The sequence below is a fragment of a genome, unplaced genomic scaffold (genome assembly GCF_019419815.1).
Source record: "Pyrus x bretschneideri cultivar Hongxiangsu unplaced genomic scaffold, Pyrus_bretschneideri_v1 Contig56, whole genome shotgun sequence".
Lineage (NCBI taxonomy): Eukaryota > Viridiplantae > Streptophyta > Magnoliopsida > Rosales > Rosaceae > Pyrus > Pyrus x bretschneideri.
In genome coordinates, this window is record NW_025999794.1 from 2,352,268 (window position 1) to 2,367,136 (window position 14,869).

General features: G+C 35.4%; 1 protein-coding gene across 1 annotated transcript; it reads right to left on the reverse strand.

Annotated features, from left to right (window-relative positions):
- Positions 1 to 107: 107 nt before the first annotated feature.
- Positions 108 to 8,207, reverse strand: LOC103967032 (low affinity sulfate transporter 3). Its single transcript, XM_009380276.3, has 12 exons — positions 7,647 to 8,207; positions 7,461 to 7,509; positions 7,078 to 7,285; positions 6,751 to 6,925; positions 6,583 to 6,648; positions 6,258 to 6,488; positions 6,020 to 6,146; positions 5,367 to 5,653; positions 1,649 to 1,842; positions 1,445 to 1,521; positions 696 to 772; positions 108 to 592 (listed from the first exon to the last, which is right to left on the reverse strand). Exons 1-12 carry the CDS (start codon positions 8,130 to 8,132, stop codon positions 437 to 439), a joined length of 2,133 nt encoding a protein of 710 aa, XP_009378551.2. The 5' UTR covers positions 8,133 to 8,207; the 3' UTR covers positions 108 to 436.
- Positions 8,208 to 14,869: the final 6,662 nt, after the last annotated feature.

The window sequence follows — 14,869 nt, forward strand, 5'->3', positions numbered from 1 at the left end:
TGGGCCAACCAATCATAGTGGCAGGGTCACAAATATATGGGAATTAACTTTACCCCATCTTCAATGGTGATCCTCTCTATATAACTATCCATCATCACATTAGCAGATTCAGCGCACTATATATGTTATATTTGAAAAACACATCACAACATTACAAGTACGAGACATTACATTATAACTGCATTATATATGTTACACATCTCTTGTATATCACAAACCAACAACAACATAAGCTAGCTAGCGCTAGATATTTGTGGAGGAAGAGAGGGTGAGAAGATATTCAACCATCATCTCATTATTTATATCGTCCCCCTACACATCTATATAGATAAGTGGGATCGATGGGACTATATATCATAGCTAGCACACATGAGAAGCAGGAAACACGAGACCTGAACGAGAATGTTGCGATCGAGCGTTTTTATGGAAGAGCTAGCTAGCAGCTTGCATTAGCAGGTGGTGGCAATTTTTCACTGAATCTTGCATCCACTGCTTCTCCGACCGTCACGAAGACCCTTTCTCCAATTTTTTCCACAAAGTTGGATAGCTTTAGTTTGTGAATCACTAGCCACCTAGGGTTTGCAACGGCTAACTGGGAGAGAGAGACAGAGAGACAGAGAGAGAGGTGACAAGTTTTAAAGTGCCGAGGTCGATCCCTGTAAGCCAAGAGGGCGAATAACTAGTCGATGTCTTACCTCAATTCCTTCGGAGATCAAATTCTTTTGCAGCTCCTCTAGAGAAGCTATTCCCGATGTATCAATGTTAATCAAATCTGTCGTACAGAAAGGGGGTAAAAACAAAGGAGAGGAGGTTATATAAATCTCTTGAAAGCTGCATATATATGTACAATTATGTAACATGTATATATATACTGTATACGTATAGAACAGTCAATGGCTTACATATGCTAAATGGAAGCTGTTCTTACATTGAAATTTGTAATGACTAACGATAGTGCATGAAAGAAAATAAGGCCTATATACAAAATTTAAATACTTGTGTTTTCAAAATTGAAATTTGTACTATCCTCACAAAAAGCCATTCGTCTATCCTTGTGTCAGCCACATACTTCATATTCATGCTCTTTTATCATTAGACACAACTATATATATAGGGGACGAGCACTTAAGTACGGCCTGTCCATGAGCAAAGAGCACAAATGTTGACGTCCATCAAAGGAAGCACAGATATTAATAATTATTGTGCATGAACCCCAATATTTTATAGTGTCTACCGCATGAGCTTTTGGTGCCTTTATCGTGCTTGTGTCCATACAAAAACCATACATTTTGGGATGTATATACGGGTTAAGCATTTGGGTTTAGAATTTAGTGATTAAAGTCTATTTTGAAGAATAAACATAATTAAATGGACATCGAGAATGACTAGTTTTAGATCCAAGATTCTAAAGACATTGTCTCTAGTTTTTCGTTTAGCCACTTACTAGACATGTCAAGAATTACGAGTTGAATTGCCTCTTTGGTGTCCTCCCCTTTCTTTGCAGTTATCCACCTTACAATCCTTGCATTTACAATACAAATACATGTTAATTTTCATATATAATTGGCTTTTAAGATTTATTAAATCTACTATTCACCAAAAAAATAAAAGATTCAGTACATATATATTTGTACAATTAAATACATACCTTTCTTTGACGAAATTGGCATTTGCAAAACAAAACAAGGCAGACTTGACACGTATTATCATGATTCCAGGAATTTTAATAGCCATAGGATATTGAGCAGTGTCGCAAAATATATCAGTTCTCGGAAGTTTTCCAAGTGTTTCTGTGCCTGGTCCAATTGAGATGAGAATAATCTTTGTGAATGATATGATCACCTGGTCAAAATATACAATTACATGTTAGAGACATCTTTTGTGCATAAGCATCGTTAAAAAGATGCCTACAAAACATATGTGCCTGGTCCAATTGAGATGAGAATAATCTTTGTGAATGATATGATCACCTGGTCAAAACATACAATTAACTGTTAGAGACATCTTTTGTGCATAAGCATCGTTAAAAAGATGCCTACAAAACATACACACACACACACACACACACACACACACGCAAATATGCAATTTGTCAGTGGTTAAAAGTATCAGAATCAGATGCCTACGAAACCACTTCTATGAGATTAAACAACTAAAAATGATTCCAATAATGTTTAACATAAAAAAAGTTTAAAGATTTAAAAGTTATAAACAACTTTTTAGTTCATTACATGTGTTAGTGCTCTACCAAGAAGCACTTCGTTTTTTTTTATAAAAGTTTCAATGTTCTCCTAAGTAATGAAAATGTTTATAAATAAAAGTGCATTGGGAGATTTTGTAATAGAATAAAACGTATTACCAATTAAATATTCTCTTGGTCATCTACTAATTAAATAATGTACTTTAAAATTTGATATCAATAGTAAAGAATAAATGAATTTATTTTTTAATATTTTAATATCAAATTCAATGATAAGTAACTATGTATCATTGATTAGTAGGTTGACTAAAAAACGAGACTCAATGAAATTCTAGAATTGATACATATGAAACATGGTTCATTGAAGAGATACCTAGAAATATTTACCAAAAAGGACCAAATCAATTAATTTAATCATATATGCTTCTATCTCCCAGGAACAAGATTAATTATTCCATGTATGACAAAATCATTTGCTGGTTTGAGGTTCTCGTATCCCACTCATCTACTTTTTCGTTTTTTTATTTTTTGGACATTGTTAATTAGTTCTTTATTTTACAAAAGTAATGGCTTTTTTTTTTTTTTTTTCCTCCAAACAATAATGTTAGTAAGTTAAATTGTTAAATGTTAAGAGAGAAGAAGAAGGGAATCGGTGAGAATCAAACTCACACCAATAGGCATTATCACTATCTAATATTGTGGTAAAGTGCAACCTATCTGCTTTACAAAAGTAATATTGTTTAAGAGACCAAACCTTTGTATTACATAATTAGTCATGTAATATTAAAACATAGTAAAAAAATGTAGTTTACTTGTATTTACAATATAGTAATCATATATCATATATGTATCTATTCACCTTAATTAAGATTTTTTTCTTAATAAATTTTTGTTTGGGGATGTTTTATTTAATGACACATTTACCCTATCATTCTATATCAGATTCTCCTATGTAGATAACAATACTCTATACTAGTGTTTTAAAAATCATCGTCTAGCGCCCGCCTAGCACCGCTTAGGCTCTGTTTAGGAGCTAGGCAACTAGCCACTGCCACAATTAATTCTTAGGTGTTTAAAAAATAAAAAAGGGTGCCTGCCTAGGCGTCCACTTAACCCACCTAGACCTGCCTAGGTTGTGAGTCTCATTTAAACAAAAAATAAATAACTTCTATTTTGCATTTTTTTAATAAATTTGTGAGAGACTTTTTATATATAATTTAATTTATATGTCATTCTATTTTGCAATTTATGTATCCGAACATAATTATTTATTTTTTTAAGTGCAAGTAGACATTTATTTATATGTTATATAAAAAATTAAATTAAAAATAAAAAATAGCCTACTCCTCTGCCTAGATCCCACCTAGATGCCTAGGTGCTAGACCTCTGTTCATTGCCCTATTAGCACATAGCGTCTTTTAAAACCTTGCTCCATGCAAATGAGGAAAGCTTGTAAACATACGGCTAAGGTTTGAGGCTAATAAAAATGTGTTCTATATGTTGACCCAAAAAATAATAATTAAAAATAGGGTAAAGTACGAAAAACTACCTCAAATATTGAGGTCACGACAATTTCATACCTCATCTTTTAAAATTGACAATGTCATACCGCATCTTACGAATTTGTGACAATGTCATATCTCTGTCAATTTTTCTGTTAAGTGCTGACGTGGCAAGAGACGGGGACCACTCACTAATCCAGCTGGATTAAAAAATAATTAAATATATTTTTAATAATGAAATATTAAAAAATTAAGAATAAAAAAAAAAAAAATTCCTAGGGGTGCGGCATCCCCTTTCCTTCACCCGCACCAATTTCAATTTTTTTTGTTCTTCTCTCCTCCTTCTTCTTCTTCATCTTCTTCTTCTTCTCCTGGGCCGAAACTACATTTGTCACTTTTTTTCTTTTTTTTTTCATTCTTCTCTCTTCTTCTTCTTCTTCTTCTTCTTCTTGGGGCGAAAACTGGGTATGATTTTTTTTTTTTTTTTGGTTTTTTGTTTTTTTTTTGTTTCTGGGTTGCAGGTAGAGGGTAAAGGGGACGAAGATGAAGATGGGGAGGAGACAGAGAGGGTTCTTCTTCTTCTTCTTGGGCTGAAACTGGGTTCGAATATTTTTTTTTTTTTTGTGTGTTTCTGGATTGCAAGTAAAGGGAAAAGGGGAAGAAGATGAAGATGGGGGAGGAGAGATGAGTGCGCGTTGGGTTGGGGGGGGGGGATGAATTGGGTTGGGTTGGGGTTTTTTTTTTTTACTTTTCTCCTTCTTCTTCTTCTTCTTCTGTAGGAGGGGGTGTTTTAATTTTTTCTTCTTCTTCTTCTTCTTCCTTCTTCCTTCTTCCTTCTTCCTTCTTCTGGGTTGTAGTTTGGGTTTTTTTTTTTTTTTTTTTTTTTTCTCCTTCTCCTCTTCTCCCTCTTAGCCTCCTTCTTCTTCTTCTTCTTCCACGGGCAGGCCGAGAGGGGAGGTTGAGTTGATGGGTTTTCTTCTTCCTCTTCCTCATTCTCCTTCTTCTTCTCCTTCTGCTTCTTCTCCTTCTTCCTCCTTCTCCTCCTTCTTCTTCTTCTTCTTCCTTCTTCTGGGTTTTTTTTTTTTTTTCTGGGTTGCAGTTTCCATTTTTTTTTTTCCTCCTCTTCTTCTTCTTCGGTTCTTCCTCCTTCTCCTGGGGGGCGGGTGGGGTTGGGGGGTTGGGTTTTCAAATTTTTTTTTTTTTATTCTTTTTGTAATAAAGATTAAGCAGGACGAAGATGAAAATGGGGAAGAGAGAGGGGGGAAGGGAAGACTAAGGTTTTTTTTTTTAAACTTTAATTTATTATTTTAATATTTAAAAAATATTAAATTTTTTTTTTTGTTTTTAATAATATTTGATTAATTTGTTAATAGAAAGTGGGCTCCGAATCAAGTCCATGTTAGCACTTAAAAGAAAACTTAATAGAAAACTGACGGAGGTCTGACATTGTCATAAATTCGTAAGATGAGGTATGATATTGTCAATTTGAAAAGATGAGGTATGAAAGTGTCGTGACACTAATAGTTGAGGTAGTTTTTTGTACTTTACTCTTAAAAATAATTGGGTCCTATCCCGTCATACTTTTGTATAAATGGATTTTATACGCAATTATGCATCTACTGTTGCAGACAAGAGTAATTAAGAGCTAATATATAATATATTACCGCAACTAGAAGGCCAATCTCCATGGATGCAAATAGGACCCCAAAGAAGGCTCCAATGCAAGCCAAGAAGTCCAACTTATCAACCTTCCAAATTTTGTAGACTTCGCTCAGGTTAATAAGCCCGGACAGAGCAGAGAGAATAATTGAAGCAAGGATTGCTGTTGGTGTGTAATACAAGAGCTTTGTCAACAACTGCAGTGATATGATCACAGTAATGGCCATGACCACGTTTGACACCGGAGTTTCACAACCAGCACTGAAGTTAACGGCAGTACGCGAGAATGAACCTGTTCATGATCATGATTTAACCGAAAGGGAACTGAATTAGGTCCTAATAAGATGGCAAAGTAGTAAAAATTATACAAGAATTAATCGATGAAGTATCATTATTAGAATGAAGTTATTTGCAAATTTGTACCTTTTCAATTGACCAGTGTAAGACTATCTAACAGTGCTTTTCGAAAGCGCATTAGGATAAACAAAAACACTTTTCGCAGTTTTGAGAATAAATTATTTTTCTTAAAGAATAAAAGTGCTTGTAACAGAAACAAAGTAAAGTGTTTCTTACAGAAGCAATTTGTGTTAGAAAGATGGTAAATCTTTTTGTCTGGTGAGAATGTTGCACATGTTCAGTACTCACTACCAATGCTTACCGGTTGCAACATAGCAAGAAGTACAGGATCCCACTATGTTCATGAATCCCATTGCCATCATTTCTTTGTTACCATCTATGTGGTACCCTTTCATGGTTGAGAAAGATCTTCCAACTGCAATTGCTTCCTGAATTTTGACAAAATATAAACAATATATGAACCAATTCAAAGGAGCTAATTGATAAAAATTAGTAAACCATTCATTCATTTGTTCTTCAGTGGTACATATGTGACTGACCGCGAGGGCAACAAGGGCGACAATTAGCCCAACTTTAGCCACATCCCCAACATAGGGGCTGTTGAACTGTAACAGATTCACCGAACTAGGGTTCAAGCCATCTTTGACGTGTTTAACAATATTAATTCCATGTTTATCTCCCCGTGTCAGATAAACAATCAGAGTCGATAGTATAACGGATAGGAGAGGGGCAACGGCTGGCAACCAGAAAAGTTTCTTCGTCTTTTTACCCTGCAAATAGTGTACGTTAATTGAAATACATAATTTAGTTAGACCAACATGCAAAACGATAATAACTAATTAACAAGTACGATGTGTTGCTCACCAGAAATCTTGACATTAGGATGAAACACAGGAATGAGCAGCCAAGGAAAAAATTATGAGGACTCCACTGCAAATGAAATGCAAAGAAATAAATGATTGGATAAATTGTATATGATTTATTTTAATAAGGAATTATTTCTTTCCATTGAAGAAAAGTAGAAGACTATACAGGGTGGTGGAAAGATGTCCAAACAGCTTCTATAACAGAGATAACATCAGTATTGGTAGGAAAGTGAGTGATTCCAAGTAGTCCCTTTAGTTGTTGAAGACCGATTATGATGGCTGCCCCGGCCACGAACCCTACGATTGCAGCATGAGAAAGAAAATCCACAAGAAACCCCAATCTGATGAAAAAAGGGTAAGTTTAAGAATAAGAAGTATGTGAACAACTATTAGGACAACCTTGCGCATATCCAATGTATACGATGCTTAAGTCATACTAAAGAGCTCTAATACTTCGCACTATATAGTCGAATCCAGTACAGTCCAATACTACCTGAAGAGTCCGAAGGCAGCTTGAAAGATACCGGTGAAGAACGTTGCAGTGAGTACGAGCTTGGTGTAAGCAATAGGATCAGCCCTGGGGTCCTGTAACTTTTGAATCATTGAGGGCAAAAGAAGAGAAACAACTGCCACAGGTCCAATTGCTATCTCTCTTGAAGTCCCCATTACAGCATAAATAAGAGGTGGAACAACACTTGTGTCTACAATTGATCAATTACGGAACAAGAAAATAAATTTAAGACTACAATAAAACTTAATATTCCATTGCCATATATGTAAATCCATGCAACTAAATACTAGAGTAATATATTCCCAGGAAAATAAAAAGGAAGAAAATACTAGAAGACCAATATTTAAGTTAGCTAGTTGACTTACAAAGGCCGTACTGAGGGTCAAGCTGTGCTAAAGTTGCATATCCAATACTCTGCATTAAACTCGTATTAAGGTCATAACATGATAATTCAGTTCTAAAATTATGAGATATAAGTAATTTAGCTGTATTATTATAGTAATTATGAGTGGTTATTTCATGCATGAATGTTCAATAACTTAATTTGTTACCTGAGGAATGCAGAGACTTGCTATAGTGAGACCTGCCATGAAATCATGTTTGAATTTTGACATGTTGTAGCTTCTACCCCATACAAGAATAGGAAATATCTCCTGCTGGACAGAGACTGCACTTTTGAGTGTTGGCTGATTCTTGAGAGACGAGTACTTTCTTCGGCAACAAGAAACGGTTTTCCTCACAGAGTCCATGAGCTCATGCCATAGACCAGGGGGTTCAGGACCATTCAGCACCCACTGAGTCCTCTCAACTAGGCTGCTGTTTTTCTCAAGGTCAAGATCGACGTCAAGCCTTTCCTCGTCAATAGCTGATGAGGCAGTGCTTGATTTTTTGAAGTGTTTGGTGGAACCTGGAGCTGGAAGGGTATCTTTGGGACTAATTTCTTCACCTGAGGCCTCTATAAACTCACGCCATGGTCCCGGCAGCCGGGGCGTATGGAGAACCCAATTAGCCTCTTCAGAATGCTCTGAAGAGCCCATTGTTGGGTGAACTAGTTTTCAGAGGAGGCTTCTTATCAGAATATGGAAGATTTAGGCACCAGAAGTAGTACAAAGTTTTTGATGTTAAAATGCATGTCCCATCTTGATCGAAGGACCATATAAATACATCAAAAAGGTGAATTTAATGGTTGAGAGAATTTTTTAAGCAAAATCTATTGGTAGTCCACGTGTACAAATTGAGTGTGGACACTAGAGAAAAGGCTTGGTGGAATCCAGACCTTTTCAGAACAACATATTAGGTATCTTTAACGTGCCCATGGCGGTAATTGTTTATACTTGCGTGACTTCCCACTACGTTTCTTGTTTGTTCCAAATGAAAAAGGGGAAATTTCTTCACAAATACGTAACATAAAATGATACAAGAATGAATGGTTAAGATTAAAAAAAAAAACATTTAAATAAATGTGCATATTATTAAATCTAAAAGAAAGAGTAATCCTAGGGAGATCAAAACTTTAAACCAAATTTTGTAAACCAAACGATGTGGTTGTTAACGATTGGATTATTATTACTTAAGTGTTGATTAGTCCCCTGAACTTGTATGCAGCTGCTAATTTCCCCATGAACTTTAATTTTAGCCAATTAACCCCTTGAACTTTTTAATCAGCCAATTGTCTCCTTGAACTTTAATTTTAGCCGATTACCCCCCGTGAACTTTTATAAATAGTCAATTTTCCCTTGGTGTTAGATTTTAAAAAATTTCATACAATTTCATCCATCCAATTTTTCATTCTTTTTGCCCTTATACACTTGTCATATGTTGTTTTTTGTGATCAAGATAGATGGAAAATTGGATGTAAATTTTTAAAATCTAAAGTCAGGGGGAAATTGGTTATTTATAAAAGTTCAGAGATAATCGGCTAAAATTAAAGTTCAAGGGGAAAATTGGCTAATTATAAAAGTTCAAGGGGATAATTGGTTAAAATTAATGTTCAGAGGAGAAATTAGCAACTCCATACAAGTTTAGGGGGCAAATTGACAAATATGCCTACCTTTTATTGTGTTAAATAAATCACTCTCAAAGAATTAGGTCGTGAATTTCAGATAAGAAATATTTATTTTTTACAAGAAACAATAGCCGAATTTCATTGATCATCACGAACAAATACAAGGATGCCAATTCGGTACGTTGCTCCAATGACCAACACATTGATCTGGAGTGAATTTGCACAAACAAGCAATTAAGTCAAAACCCCTAACATGGCTACCACAAGCATAGGTGCACCAATACAAATTTGTCACAAGAACGATAGACGCAAAAAAACCTATGCCAGTGCACACACGGACCTTCATTGATGTGCAAGGCCACACAACTTCATAGCTGGAGAGTGAGACCACATAAAATCACTGCTGAAAGACGAGACCACATAATCATCGCTTGAAGACTAGACCCATCAAGCCTTCGCTCAAAGGTGAAACCACATCATCTGCCAAACGTGACACAAACAAAATCTACATTAATTCGAGAATAAATCCAGCAGTCCCCTAATCTCAGGGGAGGACTAGGACACTCTAGGCTAGACCACATGCAACTTCACCACACTAGTGAGATTCATAACTTTCACAAGTAAAGCAAGCAGAGCCGACACATATCTACGCGCCTAAGGCAACACAGCCACAAAATAGGTTGGGGAGAGTGTCACCACCATAAAATCAAGCAGGTGCAGGTGGATTCGACCCACCAACAACTACGATTCAACCCCAAATCACAAATCAAGCTTTTATCAAGGAAAATACCTAGCATTAATATATTAATAAATTTATATGTCAGTTACATAATTTTTTAAAATAAAAATTAGAAATTGATTTAGGGTTCTAATACTCACACCTTTATTAAATTCCTACTTAATTCTCAATTCAAAACATTTCCACAACACTAAAATAATTTTATAGCAGTTCTATTAGTTTAGGAACATGATTGTGTAAATCCTATCATATCTGGGATATCCTTATGGGACTTTACCATATCTCTTAGACTAGATATTATTATATTAGAGTTGTAATCCTATTGGGGTAAGGAATTTACCTTCCCTGCTACTATAAATAAAGGCACAATGGGGTGAGATAACACACACCTCACACTTACACATTTCTCTCTTTTCTCTCTGTGCTGCCGCACCCGATTATATTGTTCAGTAAATAAGGCTACAACACATTACCAGCATGCTCTTGAAGCTGCGCTAAATAGAGTTTATTCATCTTCCTGGGGAGTATTACATTTTATTGAATTGATTTACATTCTATTAATTTACATGTTATTGATTCAGTTTGATTTTCTTTGTTGAACGTGATACAACGTATTGGAGATGCAATTCCAGCTTTCCAAGAAGAATCTTTCTACAAATTCAAAGTCTCAGTTACTTTATGTCAATCATGTTCTTTTAAAATAAATTAAGATATTTGAAACGACCATGAAGCAATGAAACAATCCACATGATGCATGAGGATTGATGCAAGTGTGTGTGTGTGTGTGTGTGTGTGTGTGTGTGTGTGTAGGGCATTCATGCATCATGTGGATTGATGCAAGTATTATCCTATATTGAAGATTCACTAATGTTTAGAATTTAACATGAGTTTTACGTTAAAATTGGAGATGCTTATTTATAGTTAGCCTGAAGATCTTAGTAGCTTACATGGATTCACTATTGTTTATGGGAGCTAGTTGGGGATCCTTCCCAGTTGACCTAAAATGACAAGACGCCTCTATTGGGCCTAGCTAGGGATCTTTCCCAGCTAACCTAAACTTGACAAGACACCTTTTGTTAAAAAATAAAAAATTGACAAGACACTTCTTGCCTGAGACGAAGTGGCCGTCAACTGTATGTCATGGAAGTGCTGCTTATGTCCCTTGGAACTTACCGTAACACACTGATTAAATCTTGGTCTCGTTAAAAAAAAATCTTGATCAATAAGTGGGAAAAAATAGTACAGGACACTTCGATGGGTTTCAAACCACATAATTGTTTCGTAGACCTTCTAACTATACTCATCATTACAACCACTTTATGCAGAAGATGTAAAATTATTAGAGATACTTGCTAACGGCCCATTTTCAACAAACCGATACTATCCTCAACTTGGTAAGTACCACTTGCAAAATCTGTCAGGCAAGGACGGAGCTAGTGTAGGCCTAGGGGCGGATGCCCCACTCATTTTTAAAAAAAATGTATGGTTGCGTTCCAATTCTCAATAACCAGCCCTAATTAAACTACAATTAAAAAAATTGGTAGGCAACTAAACTAGTCTACAGTTTTGGATCCCAAATGCCCTACCTAATGACAATTTAATTAACAATTAATTTAATTGTGCCTCCCCATTTTTATAACCCTAGGTTGTTAATCCACACAAAACTCATCCCACCACGTACGACAAAGCAATTCCAGTCCTTAACTTCTCCAGATTTTTCCTTCCCTTTCATAACCAAAACTCAATTGAATTTGGAGTGTTATAGACGATTGGAATTCAAGTAATCAATTATCAAAATTCAACACAAGAATTTTACTCCACAAGGTATTTTATACAACTTTACTTCATTAATTTGTTTTTGGCATTTCAATTTAGAATTTAGCTTTCTAATTTAGAGATCAATGGATGAATGATAACATGATTATTTTTATATAAAGAGATATTTAATGGTATTAGTAATGATATTGTTATGCAACGCTTTCAAAACATAAAAACAATTCGAGGAATAATGTAATATGTTGAATGAAAAACTTTAAGGATTAATATATTAGTGTTTTGTTCAATAAATTCTTGAGATTTTTAAGTGTGACTTTGTTATTTAAGGATGCCCCCTCTCATACAAATCTATGGCTTCGTCCCTGCTGTCAGGTATGATGTTTTATCACAAAATGCATCGGTATTAGTTGGAGTGGGGTTAGGATATTTAAATTCTTCTTTTCTCATAGATACGATCCATGTGAGACATTTCAACACGCCACCTCACATGGAACCCAATTAGTGGGGTCACACATGGGAGATCCACACATCAACAACCATGTGGAGCCAAGAAGAATCACTGTTACGTACCAGGTTTAGTGTTTGGCTCTCCTTGTCAAAATTTGTAAATGCTACCACACATGCTCATAATTTAGAGTTAGGGTACACTACCGATCTGGGATTTCTACTGGGATTGAACTTGTCAAGACACTAGCCTTCTACGCTACAAAAGGTTTGATTCATACATTTGCATTTGCATATCAAGCTTATTTTTCCTGATTCCTTTTGTTTAGTGCAGTTGTCTAGTAAAAAATTTCCTATGTTATCCAGCTGTCTAGGCATGCAAATTATGACAACCCACATGGGCTATCTGACACTTTTTCCCTAGCATGGATTTCTCACCCCTGATCTGAAAAGGTTTTTTTGGCCTGTAAACACGGGTCCCTTTGTTCCCCTTGTCTGAAACATTCATCTCTCCCATTAAAAAGGTTCTCAATGATTCATTTGTTCTTTGGTTAGGATTTTCACATTTCAAAAAAGAGTGCATTTAGCCTAGAGCTACCTCTTAAGCTTCCAAACTGAATCCCTAACCACAAAATCATCTCATGCACAAACACCCAATCACTGCATATTAGGGTTGCATTGTTTTAATGGTTTTGCATTAAGCCTTTGGTATAAACCTAAGTTTCATATCCTTCATAGATCAATCTCTTGGATTCATGTTAGGTTCTTCATCAACTGGTTAATTGGAGAACCTGCTTAGTGATGTGATAAATAATAGCACTCAAATTAAACCCTCTTTTTGACAATTGTAGTATAGATATAAGTAGGGATCGTTCTAGGCCGGGGATTAGGAGGGATTGCTAATCTAACAAAAACTGACTCAAAGATACAAAAATATGCTTAAAAACACTTAAACAAACTCAAAGACTCTTAACTAAACTTATATGACTCAAAACAAACTTAAAAGACTCAAAACAACACAAAACAATCAAAAAGACTCAATTTAGGCTCTAGGACTTAATTTGGACGAAAATAGAATTGGTTTTGACTCAAAAGACTCAAAACACTCTTTAGGACAGATTTGAAACAAGTAAGTAAAGGGGATTGGGTTTTGGACGAAAATAATGTAAAACAAGTAACTAAAAGACTTAAATGCAATTTGGACAAATTTGAGAAAAACAATTGATGATTAGATAACTAGAGGATACTTTTCCACACATGATACATTCAAACACAAATTGATTTCCAGTTGCTTTTCTGATAAACCATGAACCTCAACACCCCAGATTAACCGTGACATCACTAATTAACTCTCAGATTTTCCTTAAGTTATTGGATTTGATGATATCATATGACAACCCAAAGCATTCTTCAAAAGTTCCCTACATGACATCATAATAGAGATACAATCAAAGATCATTATGTTCAATGAAAATCATAAGTATTGACAAAGCACTTGTAACTATGACATCATGATACTCATGCCAGGAATTTACTTAACATGATTGTGAAAACAACCTTAACTACTTGTGAATATAAGTTTGTGACGATTATGTGAAACTCCCTTATATTCTAGCACCAAATTCGAGCATGCAAATTAAGTAGGCCTCCCTAATCAACATACAAGAGTAAGTTATCCATCAAACGGTTAAGTAAATTGCATTCACAATTTATGAAATCACAACTGGACTTAATCAATTCATATCATAAATATAATCATGGTTTCAAGCCTCCCCTAGCTAAAACGAGTTTAGCCTCTCATGTTCACAACAAAACAAAGGAAAATTGAATTAAACATTGAAAACAAAAGATAGATTACACCTAAAAACGTTCCAACACTCCAACTTGAATGCACAAACATCCAAGGCTTCTTCTTCTCTTCTTCTTCCTTGCAAAGCTGCGGCACAAGAGTTCTTGGGTGATTTTGGATGGATTTTTGGGTTGTGAATGGATTTAGGTTGGTAGGGTGGTGCGGCAAAGGTTGGGAATAGTGTATGAGTGTTTGAGTGAAGGTATGGAAGTGTCTGAATGGTGGAAGAAAGGTTGAAGGCTGCGGCAAAGGCTTAAGAATTTGTGAATGATGGCAGATTGTATGGATGAGCGATTAGGGTTGAATAAGGGTGCGGCATTGGTATTTATTTGAGATAAAGAATCCTAAGGTTTATTACATAGTTTAGGAAAGGATTAGACCCCAAATCATAAGGAAAAGGAAACACAAAGTCAGAAATCAAAGGGAAAGGGGAAGGAAACTTGCGGCATTAATTTGTATGAAAGGAAATGTGATTTAAGGATGTAATTGGGCAAGGATTTAGGCTAGAAAAGGTATGTAAGGTGCGGCTGAGAGTGGGGTGAAATAGGAATGTAATCATGTGACACAAAATAGGAGATATGCATTTCCCTTGCACGACAAGGAAAGGAAAGTCTATGGAATGCACGGCAAGGGTAATTAGGTTGTAAGGAAGGCTTGGTTTGTGTCCTAAAATGCATAGGAGTCTTCAATGTTGCTGAAACATAAGGTCTTTTTAGATTAGGAAAGGTTAAACCAAAATAGGAAACCTTGGCTTAACTTTCCTACTTTAAGTAAGAAACCTTCTTTGACTAGGATTCCTCTTTTGATTAGGAATCCTTCTTTGATTAGGAATCCTTCTTTGATTAGGAATCCTAACATCTTTAGGTCATTCAATTCCGTCCATTCTTTTTGCTCCAAGCATAAGCTATCTATTCCAAGTCCAATTTTGCTCCAAAATGCACATTTTTGCTTCCTTAGCCAT

Coding starts and splice junctions, on each gene's coding strand:
- LOC103967032 (XM_009380276.3), bottom strand. CDS start 8,132: ATGGGCTCTTCAGAGCATTCTGAAGAGGCTAATTGGGTTCTCCATACG. Junction 7,286..7,460: donor TGACCCTCAGTACGGCCTTT/GTAAGTCAACTA, acceptor GATCAATTGTAG/ACACAAGTGTTGTTCCACCT. Junction 6,147..6,257: donor TCGCCCTTGTTGCCCTCGCG/GTCAGTCACATA, acceptor GTCAAAATTCAG/GAAGCAATTGCAGTTGGAAG.